The sequence below is a fragment of the Anarhichas minor genome, unplaced genomic scaffold (genome assembly GCF_050575085.1).
Source record: "Anarhichas minor isolate MPS153535 unplaced genomic scaffold, ASM5057508v1 ptg000054l, whole genome shotgun sequence".
NCBI lineage: Eukaryota > Metazoa > Chordata > Actinopteri > Perciformes > Anarhichadidae > Anarhichas > Anarhichas minor.
The window spans coordinates 4,411,057-4,430,661 of record NW_027466500.1 but is presented as its reverse complement, the minus strand read 5'-3'; the positions used below and the strand labels follow the sequence as shown (position 1 = coordinate 4,430,661).

Genomic DNA, 19,605 nt, shown 5'->3' with positions numbered 1-19,605 from the left:
TTAAGACCCTGTATACCTGTCATGTTTTTTCTTAAATCAAGATTCATGTAATCTTTCTTCTATTCAATATTAATTATAATTTCATAATTAGGATTACTTTTTAAATGCATGTCACATGAGCAGTGTTCCTCTTTCTGCTTTTATACATTTTTTTTTAAATGCAAAGTACATGCTTCCAATCTTGTCTTTTTTTCCTGAAGTAATTACACTGTCAAAATCAATGGAACAATGTTGATTTAATGAATTGGTCCCTCTTAAATGGAGTGCTCTGATTTCATCCGTGCAACAGCCGGCTGTCGAGTTTCATGGTAAAGTAGGTTCCCATCTGATGGGTTTGACATCTGTAGACAGCGACCCAGCAGCCATTTAGACTCCTGCACCATTCAATCTCTCTCTGAGATAATGGACTGTTGGCAGGCTGGAACATGTAAACTGGCACAATGTGAAGACACACAAGCGGCTTTTACTCTTTGCACACAATCCTTTTCTCTCCCCCTCTCTTTTCTCTCTCTCTGTCCTTTAACCTCTGTCAGTCATCCCTCCAGCCTCCATCTCTCCCAGCCGGCCATGTCAGTCTGTTCAGCAGATCATTTCGTAATGATTTATTGACGATGTTGCGTCTCTTCTTTAGAGGAGACATCGCTGCCGTCTCAGAAAATCTTTATCTGAATTTTTGTCCGTGGAGTCGACCTACCAGACACACTGATATACTCTTGCTATATAACTCTATATCTGTTCTCTTCCTACAGTCTTTTTTACCTTTATTTATTCTCACCGCCTGTAGTCTAGTCCTCCAAAATCCCAGTGTATTTAGATGACTCAGCCATCAGTTATTCCATTATGATGATTGTGACTGTCTTCTGCTCTTAGTCATTTCAATTTCTTCGTAAAGAATTCCATCTATATATAGAGGACTAACTTTTGCCTTGTCAGCACGTTGGGCAACAAGTGTATTTGGCTGGGTGTTATTTGACATCTTTGCAACTCCTTTTAACCTAATATATTGGCACATATTAAGCTTATTGCAAATACATATGCATTGTGTATGTGTCTGCCAACAAGTAACAACAAATTGCAGTGCAGACATCTCAATGATGTAATGGATATCGTGATGCTTTAGTGGCTGGATCATTTTTAAAACTAGTGACTCTGGCTAGAAAGATTAATACCAGTGAGACTAAAATGTTATTTCTATGACTATACAAAGTGTATATATATATGTGTGTGTGTGTGTGTGTATATATATATATATTTTAACAAACTATTATATTTGTTCAACACTACATAATTGGAGTCAAAATCTATCAAGAAACCATATACTTGCAGCACAGCTCGGCCTCTCACTGTCTTGTCTGCATCTTACTGTGTCCGGAGTCTTGATTCATATTATCTCACGTCTCATTTACTTTCTCCACACGCTCCCTCTATCATCTCTCTCTCTCTCTCTCACGCACGCAGACACACATTTCATCTTGTTTACTTTCTCCACACTCCAATTACGGTTTATCGCTATCACTTATCACTCCACTACTCATCTTTATCTTTCCACTTCTTTCTTCACACACACACATACACACACTCCAGCTCCATTAAGTACTTTCTTCAGATTATTTTTATTTTTTATCTCTACCGATCTCTACTTCCGTACCTCGCTCTCGCTCTGTTCCGGTCTTCCTTCCCTCGGATTATTTATAAAACCGTCCACTGAATCACTGATGACTTCACATGTTTTGACCCCGTTTCTGCTCCTCAAAGTGGAGCATGTTTACGCCGTTCACCGCGCCCACTCCACCGCCCGGCCAGTTAGCCACCCTCTCAGGTCGGCCTCGTCCCCAGCGGCTAGGTGTGAGTCAGCAGTCTGTCCAGGGATGTATTGAACTGACTGCTGAGGAAAATACCAAGAAATCACTGTTGGTTTTTTATTATTAAGTGAATGTTTTATTATTATTGGATATGGTTTTTGAACACTTATTTCCCTCATAGTTCCCCTGTGGTCATGGGCCACTGCTGACTCTGCGTAAGATGTAGAGAGGAGGTCCCATTCCAAACCTTGTAACAAAAGTAGAGATTTTTTTTTTTTTTTTTTTTAAATGTGGAGAAAGTACATAATGGAGCTGCAGTGTGTGTGTGTGAGAGGTCCCTCTGTTGGGAGGCTGTGCACCCCTGGGTGTGAAAACATGTGAAGTGAAGGTTTCTTGTAAAAAAATAAATAAAGGTTTCAAAGCGAAAAGGGTCCAAATTTAGGATTTTAGAATCATTCTCCATTAACTCATATGCCATGATGTCATTCAACTCAGATCAAGTCAGATATTTCACCTGATATCAAAGATCTGATGGCGAGGTGGTTATCCTCGGTATGTCTCAACTAAAAAAAGAAAGTGAATTGACTTTCCCTGATAGTGAAAGACTTCCTTACAACATTGTGTTTACTGGGAACAACAGAAAGCATCACACTGTTAATAAAAGGTTTTCTACACATGGTTGACAGTAGTGCGCGTCACTGCCGTCAGAATGTTGTTCCAAAGTGAAAACTGATTAATTCTCTGTGACATCCACATGATGTATCTGGAATCGTAGCGGTTGAGCTTGTGGCAGGTAAATTGGGGCTTGTTTTCCAATTATTCCAGCTCACAAAATGGTAAAAGTGGAATTGAGCGACGCCGGCGCACAAAGTGTCTGAGCGCTTTTCTTCTGATGTCTACCTTGTATTGATGACCATCTCGTTCAAACAGTTCTGTCATTGTGAAACATTTTATGCTTGTTGTTTTTTAGCTCTTTGCCTCATTCTAACCTCTCTGAGTCATCGGTACCAGAATATTTAGTAAGAGGCTGACGAGCAGTTTGTTTGTGTCTCTTCATTTTGTGTGTCCTTGTGAATTTCCCTCGTGTGTGTGTGTGTGTGTGTGTGTGTGTGTGTGTGTGTGTGTGTGTGTGTGTGTGTGTGTGTGTGTGTGTGTGTGTGTGTGTGTGTGTGTGTGTGTGTGTGTGTGTGTGTGTGTGTGTGTGTGTGTGTGTGTGTGTGTGTGTGTGTGTGTGTGTGTGTGTGTGTGTGTGTGTGTGTGTGTGTGTGGATAGGAAGAGATGGAGGCAGAGAACAGAAGGAACACACGGACCAAAATGACGCCAAAGCTAACCCCACACCAAGAGGAGGTGATAACCAGACAGTAACACACAGACACGTGCAAAACCATGCAAACCGTCCTGTGATGCATCCTATACACGTACTAAGACAACTAACTCGGGGTTAAAGCCTCGATGTAGCTAAACCTACTTTTTACAAGGGACAGTTTTTCTTTAATGTTTTCTTTTCATGATCTGTGGTTTAGTTAAACTCGACCTCGCCACCAGTCATGTTTTCAGTATGGTTGTACTGGAGGCCACATGCGGGAGGGACTAACCACAGTTTACTGTCGTCTGTGATCAGATGTCCTCTCCAGCGGCTCACCATGACTCCCAGAGCAACCTCCGCAGCAGAAAGGAAGGAGCGCTGCAGAAGATCGGAGACTTCCTGCAGAGCTCCCCCACGCTGCTCGGCACTAAAGGTCAGTGTGTCGGCGTGAGGTATCTAACTTTTATCTGGCTGTGAGAGTAAAGGGTAGCAGTAGCAGATACATATATTTCAGGCATAAAGAGGAGTTTAAATATGATAAAGCAACATACATATTCATATTTCAAACCAAAATACATTTAAATCAAATTGAAGACACCATTTAAGTAAAATCAGAAAAGGCTCTCCAATACAAGTGTCGTCATGATATTAAAAAGTTACATCAACAGTACTTTTTACATTTAAAAATAGTGTTGATTACTTGCTTCTTCAGGTCCATTGCACTGGGTAACATGTTGCTTACACATTGCACACATTGTGATGCTGCCACAAATACTCAATAGAGGAGCACATGTGCATTAATCTGCCACTGAAAGTAGTCCCCAACAGATTCACTATGTGCAGAGCTTTCCATAAGCGCCGATTACTCATATGTCTAGCTGGCTACTTTATTTTTTTATTCTAATAATAATAATACATCGATTTTCTTTAGTGCTTTTCAAAATACCCAAAGATGCTTTACAGGGCAAAGACAAACAAAACAAACAGAACATTTTGGTTAAAAAAAAAAAAGAAGAATAACTGGAGAAGCTGTGCGGAATGGGAGGGTAGGGTGCAGGGGTTAGCAGGTGAAGAGGTGGGTTTTGAGGGCTTGTTTGAATGATTATAGGGAGGGAGCCTCACGGATGTGGATGGGGAGGGCGTTCCAGAGGGGAGGTGCAGCAGCTGAGAAGGCCCTGTCACCCCAGGTCCGGCGCTTGGTCCTGATGGTCTTCAGAGTGTTTGCACCGGCGGACCTGAGGCAACGGGTTGGGGCGTGGAGGGGGAGGAGGTCTGAAAGGTAGGGATTGGCCAGGTTGTTTAGGGCTTTGTAGGTGGTGAGTAGTATTTTGAAGTCTATTCTGTATTTGACCGGGAGCCAGTGGAGGTTGCGAAGGACCGGGGTGATGTGTTCATAGCGGCGGGTGGAAGTGAGCAGTCGAGCGGCAGAGTTCTGAACATATTGGAGTTTATTGAGGATTTTGTTGGGAGAACCGTAGAGGATGCTGTTGCAGTAGTCGAGTCTGGAGGTTATGAGGGCATGGATGAGAATTTCGGTGGTGGCAGAGGACAGGGAAGGTCGGAGGCGTGCAATGTTCCTGAGGTGAAAGAAGGCAGTCTTGGTGCTGTGGTTGGCATGGGGTAGGAAAGAGAGGGTGGGGTCGAGGATGACACCGAGGTTGCGGACATGGGTGGAGGGGGTGACGATGGAGCCATCAATGTTGAGGGAGAAGGGCTGGGCTGAACGGGTGAGGGAGTTAAATAAATAACCGTTATTCTAGTTTTCATTATAAAGTTGAGATTGACTATGAGTGCACATTTTTTTAAACTACTAGCTTTTACTTCGATCAATGCGAGCATGATGCTAGAGAGTCATGCCCCTGAATAATCTATGTGAATGTGTGTGTGCAAGCTCACCTGTGGAGTCACTTTCAGTTTGATTATTATTATTAGCTAAATAATTGATGACAAAGCACATGAAGAATTGCATTGATTGCACAGAAATAGGAAATCCTCAGAACTGAGTGTGTGTAGGCTGTGCGTCAGCCTCACTGTAGTTTAACATTACATGTCCTCACCACTGAGCCCACACACACACCAGAGCTTCCTCTCTAATGCATTGTGATGCATTCTATTCATTCACCTTCAGTCAATTACTGATGGCGTCCAGGAGGTAATCTCATGGCCCAGGTGGGTTTTTAGAATGTCACAGAAACACAACGTAGGACACACAAGGACAAGTTTTGTCGGAGTAATTTATTGAAGGATAACAACGGGTTTGAAAAAGTAACCGGGCAAGGGCAGCCGAGTTTGGGACACTAATGATGGCTTAAAGGGGGAAGTTAAGACGGGGAACACACTGGAATCAACCAGTCATCTCTTGAGTTCTACCCTCGGGGACGGTTTCACTCGGTCAATTAATTGTTGCCCTGGGGTTCCGACTCAAGGTTGCTGTCGCCATCTGATACTCCCTCTCTCTGCTTGCTGTTTCTTCCCCCTGTCCCTCATCTTTAATCTCCGTTATTTACTTCCACCAACACATCAATCTTTTCCCTTTCCCTCCATCACTTCCTCCATTGTTCTTTCTCTGTCCGTCCCTGTTACTGCTGATCTTATCCCACCTCCCTGTCCCCTTTCTCTGTCCTTTCCTTCCTATACCCTTCAGTCTCCTCCTCGGATTGTTCCACCTGAACGTTATATTGAAGGATAAAATAACTTTTAATGGTTAACCATTTAATAACATTAAATGGTTAACCGACATGAAATTATGTAATAAATATGAAATATTGCTCAAGTTCCTCTTGTCTTTAATCGTCTCCGTCTCTGCAGCCAAGAAGATGATGAGCCTGGTGAGCGGTCGAGGTGATGCTGACTCAGCAGCCTCCTCTTCCTCCCTCAGTCTGAGAGCAAAGAAGACCAAAAAGAAACTCTTCAGGCCTGAAATCTCCTCCCCCATGGACATGCCCTCACACCCAGTAAGTGTCATGAAACATAAGCTTATTACGCCAACACGCCCAGTTCAGCTGGGTAACTCAAAACTCTTTTTATAGGATGTAAATATATATATATTCATAAATGATCTTGGCATTGGCAGTTCTAATTATGTACACTAAGCTGCTTAGAGGTAGAGTTAGGAAGTTAAACTGGTCATAATTACCTCTAATATCTATTTTATATTGCTGTGATAACATGTACTGTATTCAAGTTTTTCATCAAAACTACATTTTAAAAGATTACATTTGAACACATCACAATAGCAGTAATTCACTTTCTTCCATACTTGTTTCTACTGAATGAGGCCTGAATACACCGTAATGTAACTGAATGGAATAATATCAGCTGTTATAATAACAGCTGATAGCTGCTGCTGCCAAAGTTACTACTCTCCTCCTGCCCATTTGTTGTGCACAGTGTAGCAATATCAGGGATGGCCGACTAGACAACATTAATGCCGATCTCCAGATCGGCACTGAAGCTTTTTTTTTTTTTTTTTTTTTCGGACTGTAGCAACCACCAAAGCCTATTTAGTCCCGCCCCTGTTTCATAACGAGCTGAAAAAATGTTTACACTCTTTAACGGCAAACAACTCCGGCCGTGTGCGCTTTGCTCCTTTCTCTTTACTCGGTTTACTGTTTCATGTCATCACCGTAATATCAATAACAACCAATGTGTTTATGATTACATGTACTAGTGCAATGTTTGTGCATTGTTAAAACAATGTTTTAACAATTAGTTCTTTTCTTGTAGATAATCAGCAGAGAGCCGGAGGAGAAGGAGAGCGACCATCAGGTCCTTAAGAGGCGTCTTCGCTCCAGGATGGTTAAATAATCATCTTTGTTTTTTTGTAAACACTTTCTTAACTAAATGAAGGAAGCATTCAGCTGCTTATAAGTCTTGTTCTGTGTCACGGTGGTTGAAAAATCCCCAAACTTAACTTAGTTGTGTTATTTAATCTAAAAATCTATTTTATGAGTAAAATACTATAATTTCAGAATATAGCAAAGTCACTAATATACAGCTGGTTGTGTGGAAAGATTAAAGTTAGAGTTAAAGTTTAACATTTTGGACAAGTACAGTTGTGTATATGTGGGCTCAGTGCGGAGCTGCATCCAAGAGGCCTTCAGCTGAGTTCAGCATAAAGACTGGAAGCAGTTAGCTAGAGCTCACTAGCATGTTGTATTTGTGTTTGCTTAATTAATCTATCCACAAACACAAATGGAACAGCAGTTGGTGGTTTTAGGGGGAGGTACAGGCTGAAACTATTTCATGCAACAGTTGATCCAGTATCTGAGCCAGGCTAGCCGTTGCCCGTTGCTTCCAGTCTTAATGCACAAACATGAGTGGTATCGATCTTCTCCCACAATGTTGAACCATTCCTTCCCCCATACTGCTAAATAATTGAATCAACTTGTGTCTGGTAGATGCTATTTTGTCCACATTTACCATCAAATGACTCCAGAGTCACGACGTATACTCCGTTAGATAGTAAGCACTCTACATGTGTATCTTCCACACTTCATAGACAAAATATGCTGCTGTTTTTTTTTTTATTATGATGTGCAATTGTTTATTTGATGCGAGTAAGCTAAAACAGTTAGTCATTTTTCAAATCTCCGTTTTTTTTAACCACCAACTTTATTTTCTGAAAGTGATCAACAAAGCTGCTAAATGTTTTACATTGTTCTCAGCAACTTAATGGTTCAGATGTTCGATGTCTCTGCCGTTTACTTTGTGTTCAGCTGCGAAACCTCTTCTCACTAAAGTCCTCCTGTGCACCTTTCTGTATTGTCACTACATACTTCTCTGTCATTCCATAATGTTTTATACCTTTGTTCTATAGGTCTTATTGGTCATTTCCCAAATAAATATACAAAGCTGTTTTTCTTTGTTTCATGTTTTTTTTTTTAATGCAAGATAAGTTTCATTTATTTATGTTCTGAGATTGTCGTAACGTATTACTATTATATTTTATTCCCTAATTATTATAATTGATAATCAAATCAAGTAGTAGCAGTTGGGCATTATCTTTTGTCTCGTACATTTCTGTGTTGAAACTGCAGTGAAGAACACTCGCTGCGTAGACGTGAGGAGAGCTGCTGCTGACAGCGAGAGCCCCGGCCGGCTTGTGTTGGCGGTGAACTGCTGCGGAGTGGCTGCGGTGTGTGTGTGTGTGGGCACAAATAAAGAAAATATATTTCAGTAAAGAAGTATTGAAAAGTGTTCAAGGAAAACCATTAAACCAAGAGAAAGAAGTGTTGACCAGAGAGGTCAGGCTGGAGCTCAACACAAAGAATAACGTTTAGAACCCTGCGTGTGTTAAACCAGATATTTCCATCGCTACGTTTGTGTTAAGTCCTTCCTTAGTTCTTAGTAGCTACGAGTTAACTTCAAACTAGTGATTTACTGAATTGAGTTGTACCACTACAATACAGTACTGTTGTGTGTGTGAGGGCCGAACTCTCAGAACTAGTTTGTACAAAGTGTTGTCCGACCACGCTGGAAGTCAGAAGTGGTATTGGTTGTTCTGGAAGGCGAGACTGATATTGTTTGAATATGGGGATAAGGGTGCACATTTTCAGACGGAAGACAGTCATAGTGTGGCATTTGATTGTTCGCATCAAGTGACCAAAATACCCACCGATGTACGGACAACTTTCAGTGGATTACTTCAATTCTGACGAAAACTTAAAAGCGTGATGGTTCTGAAGCACTTCTCTGTGACGTCTAAGCAGATTTAAGGATGGTGGAGATAATGTCAGTCACAGAATGATAAACATAAGATTCTAATCTGAGAAGAAGTCCAATTATTATTAACCTCAAGTATTAACTTTTTCCCAGTGAAAGTGTCCCCTTAAACTCTCTCTAGTCTAATCTCTAGTATGTCACAATAATATCACAGTATTGTATGACTTGTAAAAACTTCAGTGTAGAAGGTCATGAAAAGTGTCATATTATTGCATGTCTTCACAATGCACCATAGCATAATGATGCTATATATAAAGAAAAAACACTAGCTAATCCTGATCTCTCCAAACATGTTGAATGTGTGCAGAGACGAGCAGAAGGGAATGAAGGGGCACAAGCAACGGATAAAATTTAAAGTTGCAATATGCAACACTTTTACATGAAAGTAATGTCATACTAAACTGTACATTGTCAGCCTGTGAACGCAGCTAGAGTGTAGTGACTGAGGCAGAACTTCCACTGACATTGGGAACACAGATGTTGTGCAGATGTCACCTGCCACTTTCTGAGGGGATGTTGTGAAGCCTGGGGGTCACCACTGACCACCGCCTCTGTCAGGTCATGGAGTCAGAAAATCGAAAGGGAGGCATGAGCGGAGCTGCAGTTGAGACCAGCAAACAACATGGCTGACTGAAGAAGAGATTGGAAAAAAAAATAAAAAATGTACAGCAGGTAGGAATTAAAGGAAAATTCTATTTTTGTACAACCGGAGTCTTTTACTTGTTTTGTTGATGGTGTGAAGTCGCTGAAATCAAGACGAACAAGGCAGGAATATAAGTGGCCATATGATCCCAGAGGTGGTAAATAAGAGAGCAGTTAAGTAACAATACCAGAAAAATGCATAATATCTCATCTGATCTTGGTACAATGTTAACGGTTTCAATACTATATGATCACAAACTTCATTTGACAATTAATTAAAAGGAGTGGCAGAATGAAGACTTACACACTACAGCTTCAACATGGAGTCATGAAGCGGAGACATCAAGCACACACCTACTGTCATTGTGGAGACTGTCGGTGGCAGGAGGACAAATTTGCATGTGGTTCTGTGATTATTAAGGTATGAATATGAGGTTTTGAAACAGCTGCAGTCTGCATTTTTCTGCCTCTTTGTCACATTATTGCTGCCAGAAACCTTCCATGCAGCAGAATGCAGAAGCTCTCCGTGTGTCAGAAAGACTTTAATCCAAAGACATCATTAAGGAGGGAGCATCATAATCACCATACAATGGAGGGAGGGAGGGGGGGGAGGGGAGAGAATGACAGCCACAGAGGGTATATGGGGAGAAAATAGAAGGAAGGTGGGGTAAAAAAAATAAATCAGGGAAAGGAGAGTTTACAAAACATGTGAGAAAAGAGGATGAGGGTGATTAAGGATGGCAGAGAAGGTTTAACTAAGGAGACATCCATCCGCAACTGAATCTTTCTTTTTCTTTCAGCTCAGGAACTCCTTCGGAGGATGGAGAGAAAAGAAAAGCAGTCACGTATTGGGTGAATGATGGAGAGGCTGCCATGAGGCAATTTTAGTACTCATTTCCCACACAGCTGGGCCTTTTGTGCGGTCTGAACAGCCCGGCCTTTCTGTGCACAATCCACACGAACAGGAACAAGGATGTGCACGTGTGGAGTTCACTATACATTTCATTTATATATTTTCATTACTCAGACTCGGAGGTGGGACATAGTCATTGTGTTACAAGTCACAATTAAGTCTCAAGTCTTTGCACTTATTTCCTAAGTCAAGCTCCAAGTCCTAAAATTTGAGTTTCGAGTCCGAAACAAGTCAAATGGGTTCTTTGCCAAGTATAATGCTGTTTTAACAGCAAAGAAAGTGGCCCCAACTAGTGCAACGTAACGGGTCTTTGTTTTCTCCTGCAACTTGATTGGATTCTGTTGGATTGATTCAAACAAAGTGGATCTGGGGAATTAAGTATTGACTTGCTGGGAGAATTAATAGCTTTAACGTTAGTTAATTAAGGAAATTAAGGAAAACAATTGATTTGTGGTGCACCAGATCGCCTATATATTATTAAGGTGCCAGCCAGAGTTACTTCCGACAATTCAATGTTTACATTTTTTTATGGTCAATGGATACTCTGTCATGAACCCACTTCTCTTAAATCAGTACCACTGGACAGAGTGCAGGCAAATAATTAATAATATAAAATTAGGAATAATTAGAGCAACAATGCAAACTCAGATGATCAATATGAGAGTGTTTTGGAGATATAATGTGAAACCACGCCCAACAAAAAGAAATGTCCTGTACAAGTAAGTCCTATTAATCAAATGCAAGCTCAAACATATTCACCCAAAATAATGAGTTCAGAGTTTTAAAAAAACAAGGACAACAACTTTAGGGCTGATAGAGCGAGGCTTGAGTTAAGGCTAATTGTTATATGCAGTTAACCACAACAGCTACAGGGACCAAGTTCTGTTTGAGAGGATTTTTGTTCGATTTAAGTTCTGTGGAAAGCTGTAGGAGGGTAGAAAACAACAACAACCTTCTGTCTGCTGCATCACAGGGTTATCTCCTTTTCCATCAAGCAGGTGTTGGTCATCTGCAAAACCCAGATTTCAATTTTAGTTCATCTACTTTATACGATCCATAATAATGTCATATTTTGAGACTGTTTTCCATTTCCCGCTCATCTGGCTTTTTTCCTGAGGAACAAGAACAAAGTGAAGAAGTGGGTGGTTACCATGAGCAGTGATGGCACAGAGCCCAACATATGTGACTGCAATATAATTATGTGCACAGGGATAATTAGAATGTTCTATTATGAAACGTTTAAATACACTCAGCAGGGGGAGACATCCATGTGTTTCAGGCCCGCAGGTCCTTCATTCTTCTCTTATTTCACCTCTCTTTAAAACATAAAGGTGGGATTGAGCATCATTTCCTGGCGATAAATGTGCCATTCACATTTAGAATAAATCATGTTCAATTTAATGTGCTTTCCAGTCTTTGAAGTTCGTCTTTTCCACAGGTAGCCTGTGTGTGTCATCACAACATGTTGAGGGGAAGACAGGAGGCCGTTATTTGCATAGAAGCACAATGTCTAAAAGATTCAGTAGAAGGGAGTAACACCACGGAGACGTTTGAAGGTACATTTGATACACTGAACGCCTGCGTCAAAGCAGATTTATTCATAGCTTAGCAGGTTTGTCACAAAGTGTTCTTTACCAACGACACATAAATTGAAAGAAGAGGACATCACAGCGGCTCTGATGTGGAACTCTTCAAACACAGAAGCAGAAAGCTTAAATTCTTAAATTACATTTAATTTCGATCTATTCTCATCTAAGATCGTCTTTATCCCTCACAGAGAACGGATAGTCACCCCGCTTTGTATTTATTAAGGAGTTAAAACTTGCACGCACACCGTTTTAGTCATTTAGCTTAAAAACCTAATTCTTCTGGTGCATCTGGCACCAAATTTGATGAAAACAAAGCATGAACAGGTCGTTCATTTTTACCATATTTTATTGTAAATTTTCTATTTTTAAATGATGTCTCATGCTATTGCAACGTGTTTATTGTTATGCACCATTCACCTAGCCAAATTCCTTGTATGGGTAACATACTTGGCAATAAACAGTTCTCATTCTCATACGCACACAAAGCACACGTGCCTTAACACGCTCATCAGCAAGGGTGTATTAAAAGAAGCCGACAAACAGCCAAAGCTCCCATCTGGACCAAATTACCCCAAAACCTCAATGTCCTTTAAATAGCTGTTATCTTCACACGGGGACGTTAACCTGCTGAAACTGGATTTTCACAGCAGCAGTAACAGGACAAAGCCAGAAAACACACAAGATGGAAGGAGCTTTGAAGGAGCTTAGAGGTGTTCACATAAATATGGGGTTAACAGGGCAGAACTAAGAGCCTTTTTTAAACAGTTTCCCACTTTAGGACACTTTAGGACTGAAGGTCCTGATGCTGATGTATAAAAGTTGTGACCAGAAACTATGTTCAACAATCGGATTGGAATCAGAAAAGCGATTTATAATTTGGTTATTGTGGGCGATTGTGGCTAAGTGGATAGCAGGGCCGTCTTTCAATCAGAGGGTCGGTGGTTCGAACCCCGGCTCCAGCTCTGCTAGTCGCATGTCGATGTGTCCTTGAGCAAGACACTTAACCCCAAATTTGCTTCAGTAGTTGTGCCTACGGTGTAGAAATGTGATAGACTCTGAATTTTAAGTCGCTTTGGATAAAAGCGTCTGCTAAATGACTGTAATGTAATGTAAAATGTAATGTTATGGGTTACAGAGTAACCCATAACAAGAGTATCTTTTGCAGTCTTCAAACGAAAGAAGACTGCAAAAGATTTCTCAGCAGCAAGTAGAGAAGCTTTTATTACGCAACAGGCCTCGCCGACCTGTTACCACATTCTTTATTTGGAAATGTGGATCTAGAGACGCGTCCCTAAAAAGATGCCGTTCTTTGGTGCCACAACTCAAAAGACATTTTTGTCACACGGTGAAACAAAAACCACAGTACAAGAGAAAACAGGCCGAGCGAGCTGCCTAAATGGGACTGAACAGCCGCCCCGGCAGTGCTGTTTCTGTGCTGCTCTCTAATGGGCTGCCTCACAGCAGAGATGGAGGAAGAGGTGCTTGACAATCCCATTAGAACCCAAACATTTTCTGAAAAACAATGACAGTGGTTTGACTCAAATTGTTCCCTCGCAGGAGAGTTGCCAGCTGTCATTCAAATAGTCATCACCCAAAACCATGGATCTCCTCTCTGCTTTAAAGAAAACAAATGATGCTGTCAATAAAAGACACGTATGCCACTACGTTACTTATTTCCATGTTGGAAAAACAAGATCCTGCTAAGGGGAAAGACAGTTATTCCAATGAAGCACCCTTCACTGAAGTCTTGGTGCATCATTTTTGTTCATTTCTTTTCAAGAAGGGAGATCTCCTCCATTCAAGTAGCAGCCCTTTACAGTTCTGAATTATTCATACTGTCAGACGGTGAAATTGGCGGTAAGAGCTGAATGTGGGACGGCAGTGAATCCAGGTCCAGATGGTTGTGTCTCTTCCACCAACCAGGCCTGGAATTTGGCTGCACTGAATGGGCTGGCAGAGTGTGCGTGCGTGTGAGAATGTGTGTGTGTGTGTGTGTGTGGGTGTGTGTGTGTGTGTGTGTGTGTGTGCGTGTGTTTGTGACAGAGTATCGCCTGTCAAATCTTACAGACAAACCAGCCACATTAAAATGATTTATTGATGAAATGTCTGCGAGTGTCCACGTGTCTGAATGTGTGTGTAAGAGCAATTATTTAAAATCCTTGAGAGCTGTCGTACAACCAGGCCGCACTAAACTGGCTTATTGATAAAGTATCAGCGTGTGTTTGTATGTCATGATTCAGTCTTTCAAATCTGTACGAGCAGAACGACATTTTATTGATTTGTGTGTGTTTTGAATCCATTTGTTCAAACCGTTGATTGTTCTGGAATCACATTTAATCGGTTGCTTACATGGCCAGTAACAGCTGACCTTACAAAGTCCAACACAGCTGTTTTCATGTGTAATACTACAGACTTAGAACAGAAGGTAATTGTGTATCTGTGTGCAGCGCAACAAAACAAAATAGTCGTTTTAATACAGAAGTCAGTCAATAATAACAACCACGATCGACACAACAGCAGCCAAAGCAACTAGGCTACACACTTTGCACACACACATAACTAAGGCTAATATTGTTTAAAAAGGGCCACTCACACAACTGCACTCTGCAGCAGATTACACACAGCACACTGCCTCTCTCTCGCTCACGGGACACACATGCACACGCCCGAACCCGACACACGGACCTTGGCTCGGCTTCGTCTAGTTGCTGTCCTGGTATCCGAGAAGAGGAGAGACAATGTCCTGCTTTAATCCAGGTTCTCAAGAAAAGGCACTGGAGTAAAATGTGTCCACAAGTGGTCCAATTAGGTCCACAAACAGGCGCGAAGCCCGGCTCGCTTCGCTCAACCTGCTGCGGTTCTGGCTGGCTGTGACATTTACGACAGAAATGTGCTCTGATTAATAAATGTATTGTTTGATTTTGAAACAGTAGCCTTATGTTGTTGCTATTTAGCCCTTCAGATGCTATCACCGAGATGATGCTTCGATGTTCCCGCAAATTTGGATAGTGTACTATAGTCTACATTGTGATTTATTCACGCACACTAAGGAGATTAGTTACTTACACATTTCTATAAAACAGTATTATTAATAGGCTCATATGAAAGAAAACAAAGCACTTCAACCCCCTGAAATAGCCAGCATGGAATTGTCCATTGTTTAATAATCACATTTTTTTCACCACTTCATGGTACAATTTAGATAATCCACTCCAAGATGTAATTCTAACAATTGAGTCAGCGGACACTGCCGTTCTTTTCCTGGTCCATCATTATATTACAACAGGATACCTTGCTGCCGATGTTTTGCTTACGTAGGCCACGCCTCCTATATGTTTTATGGAAACAACAGTGAACAAACTGCAGCCAACTACCAACACATGACACTCTAGCTCTCATAGTTCTGAACTGTTAGTCCCTTTTAAGCGCAGTCAAGTTTCCCAAATATTTGCCGGATAGATGTGGCTGAGGAAGAAGTTCCAACATCGTAATCAACAACTGAACCGTGCACGGGCTCGTTTGGGGTCGTATAAAGTCAAAATGTTCCCACACTAAACTGATTAATGTGGACGAACCTAAACCTTTGTCGGAAGCTGTTGTAATCCTATTCGTCCTCTCTGAAACTCTGGGATCATTGCCCTGTAATCCAGCCTTCATGCTGCTTCAAACAGGACTAATATCATCAGACGACCTCTGTGTTTGGTCAAATCTTGTAGATGATTTGAAATATAGTTTTGATTGCAGATTTGCACAGGATTAGGAACAGAGAGGAGCCCTAAAATGATCGCAGTAGGGCTCCTAGTTAACATTACTGATGTCTTTAGCGTTTGCAAGTCTGAAATGTCTTAAAATGTAGAAAACTTTTAATTTCTTAATTGGATTATCCATTTTATAACAACGACCTCCAAGTAATGCTACGGAGGAAATGTATGCGACACCCTCAATTACTTTCATTTGTGACGACTGTGAAGCTCCGTCTGTCTGTGTTAATCAGCCACACATACTGGAGTCTTTTGAAGGTCTGTCCTGAACCTGACGTCGTCGAATTCAGCAGAACTCAATCGACTTCAGCAAAGAGAGAGAGAGCCTCTGTCACATTCCATTTCCCCCCCCCTCCCCCCACTGTCTCAGAGCTCTTTCCCAAAAAGCCTCCCCATCACTCCATCCGGTATTCACCAGAAGTGCTCCGATGTCAGAAGAAAGGTATGTGTGGGAGCACTCTAATTGTGTGTTTCTGAGAGTGTTCCTGCAGCTTCAGCTCAGAAAAAGTAGTAAAAAGTCGTCACATTGTGACTTTGAGGATTACAAGTGAACGGGGTCCTTCTGAAACCTTTGTCAGACTGATGTTATAGCCCTGGAAACGTACACATAGGTGTAAATGTACATACGGAGGAGTATTTTAGTTTCAAATTACAGGCTGCTATTTGTTATATATTTCAACATATTTTGGAAGTTTGGATGAGACGTAATTCTGTCTGACTCATTCAGTTCACCATCTGACGTTTCTCTCTCCATCTTAGGGTTTCAAGGGTTTGATGACAAGATGTTAGTTAAAATATGGATACATCTAGTCATGCATGTGTAATGTGTTAACGTGTTACATCGACAGTCAGGTCGCCACATTTTTTTTTACATCTAGAACATGGGGTTGCTTGTACGGTTTTGTGTTTGATGGACTAGTGGGAATGTGTCCTATTAAAAAGGTCACATAAAATATCGGTGACCTACAAATTTAAACAGATGGCCGACGCTGTTGTTTGCAGGTGAAGACCGTCTTTGAATCAAGCTTTCTATTCAAATAAGATGTCATGAAATTGAACACAAAGTGAGAGAGATGCATCAACAGGAGAGCTCTCAGGTCAGGACTTGGATCCTTAAAGGTGTTACAGGATCATAAATGTGTTGATGTGTTTCATCAAATATCTGCTTACAAACCAGTACAAATAAAGCCAATGACATTTGACAATTAAGATTTATTTTACAGTTTTAACAGCATTCAACAGCAACGGTTTGTGAGGGTGTGTCTGTCTGCTCCAACATTACCCACCTCACAGCCTTTCTCAAGCTCCCTGGAGTATGATGGACACTCTTTATGGATGAAAGCTGATGGGAATGGAGGTCACGTAGAGGCAAACGACAGTATGATGCCCTGAAGCATTGTGGTCATCAGCGGGTGAAGGTACGGACATGAAATGAGCATTCTGATGGGAGCCATAGAAAGCTGGACCTCATCCTCAGAATATCTACTTGTATCTAGCGGGGACAGGGAGCTTGTGCTTTGGTTCCTGTGTACACCCACGCTCATATCTGAACAGGGATGGAGACAGTCTCACTGAGAGGAGCCATTTGCAACCGCGACTATTCAAGCCGTCCTGCTTTTTTTGTCCCCCCATAGCACTGCAAAGTAAAAGGTGTGAAGTGATTGATGACATGTTTAGTTTCAGATATGGGCCTTATGTTGCGAAGAACAGGTGGCGTCTCCGTCAAGTCATAGATATAATTTAGTTTGCTGCTTCTCGGAATCGACTGAAAGTAAATTGGAGCGGGTGATCTTGACTACAGGCCTGGTCGTATCCAGAGCATCTCACAGCATCGATACTTCACGTTTCTGGCCTTTGCTGCAACATTACAGTTTCAAGTCTGACAGTGCTGGAGACCGCAACACAGTTAATGAGTCAGTCTGCCACGGCAGAAAGTAGAAGCTCCAAAAAATGCAAACAAAAGCGGGGCAGCCATCATCAGTCATCCTTAATGAGAGCAGCGTCTCCACGTGAAGGACTTCCAAGTTTGTAAATGGTAGCCAGCAAAACAAAGGCTAGAGAGAAGCAGACAGATGCATCTCATATTCATCACGACGTCCATGTTTGTTCCTCACGGCTCATCGTTTGTGGATTTCATGATTGTTTTTGTATCTGTTTATATGTTAGACCCGGCAGTACCTTCACGCACCATAAGATCTGCAGAGTTTTCACATCAGCGCAAGTAACCTTGACAAAATGAAGTTGGGCATGATGTTCACTATGATGGATTACTTTACTCGCGCACGTTTCAAGTGTGACTTTTGTTTCGTAAAAACAACAACAACTAAAATAAATGGTTGCATGAGACGAAGAAAAACACATTCAAAATCTAAATATGTGTGCAGTGTAGTGAATGGATTTCGATATGTAGATTGTTATTTAACTCTGCAGGTTGATTTTGACTATTTGTCTCTTTCTTTGCTTCGTACAGGACCTTAGCACAGTCCTCGCCCCAGACAGCTGCTGCTCAGCAGAAACTCGGCTGTAAGTTTGACTTCTCAATTTGTCAATTTAACTCTGGAGTTCATCTATATCTGTGATCTGTGTATTATGTTTGATTCACAGTAACTTTATTTTGATATGATGTAAAGACAAACTGAGAAAACCACTTGGCTTTCATGCAGCATCTCATTTGTGTCACATCTTTCATACACAATTTTTAGACTGTCATTTGGTTTGTTTTGGAAAGTAAAGCTCACATATTAAGACATGATTATATAATACTTAAACAGAATATTTCACGTTTGTAATTTGCTTCTTTTTAGGGCCCCTCATTGGCGAAAGGAACCCAAGCAGCTGGGTTGGGGATCGCTGTGACATCGCTCCACTCACAAACTTAAGAGCCAATTCCATTGAAATGTCCGATCTGACTCACCACCCACACTGCCCTTCACGAGTGCTTGGGTTGGTGTAGAAACTTCAGCCTTTGTTTGGTTCATCAGTGTTCCAACCCACACAAATAACCTCACCCATGAGACTACCTCAGTGTTCATATGCTATATATTTCACCGTGACATCTAACAAATCACATTTTTTTCTGTCAGTTACTGTGAAACATCAGATTTCCACACGGTCATAGGAAGCGTGCGTCCTGCTCATAGTTCAGCGATAAAATCCATAAAACCACAGAGCGTCTCTACTGCCGCGCTGCACGACAGCGATGTCAGCCGAGGAGTCGGTCACACTGGTCACCAGTTGAACAGTCTGCATCAGTGTTTGTTATAAAATGTATAGTTTGGTCGTATTTGCTAAGATTCAGCACCAGAGCTGAGTGGGTCGGAGCAACAAACAGAAATGAGTCACGATAGCCTCTGTACATATCTGCCCCCGTTTCCATCACAGTTAGTTTTGTAGTTCATTTGCAGGTCATTTCCCATCATGCTGTTTTCCTGCGTCCTCTATCCTTTAAATCTAAAAATCATGTCCAAAATATTGCAGTTAATTTTAAAAGTAACAGGTTTTCAATTCTCAGCTGAGTGTCTCATATGTACTGACAATGCAACCACAACTTCCAAGTCTATTGTTGGGGACGCTCACATGGCTATAGGAAAAGCAACCGTACTCTGTCCCTGCTTGGCGTAACACACGAGGAGGGATCATTCAAAAGCGTAAACCAATTTCATATTAACTGTCAATAAAAAGAAGCTTCATAGAAGAGCGATGTGATGGTATTAATGGATTGAGATAACATGTCCAGATGCTGCTACAACATCAAGGCAACCACTGACAAAATGCTCTTCTCCTGCAAGTTCAATCTTTAGATTTTTACATGAATATAGTCTATATGAAAATATACAATTTTTTTTACTGGTGTTCATTGCGAAACAT

General features: G+C 41.4%; 1 protein-coding gene across 1 annotated transcript in view; it reads left to right on the top strand.

Annotated features, from left to right (window-relative positions):
* kif20ba (kinesin family member 20Ba) overlaps positions 1–7,968 on the top strand; it is a 38,758-nt gene extending 30,790 nt beyond the window's left edge. The window contains exons 32-35 of the mRNA XM_076075851.1: positions 3,076–3,150; positions 3,425–3,542; positions 5,918–6,063; positions 6,836–7,968. Of these exons, the coding sequence (XP_075931966.1) occupies positions 3,076–3,150; positions 3,425–3,542; positions 5,918–6,063; positions 6,836–6,916 (420 nt within the window). The 3' untranslated portion in view covers positions 6,917–7,968. The remainder of the gene's footprint in view (positions 1–3,075; positions 3,151–3,424; positions 3,543–5,917; positions 6,064–6,835) is intronic.
* Positions 7,969–19,605: the final 11,637 nt, after the last annotated feature.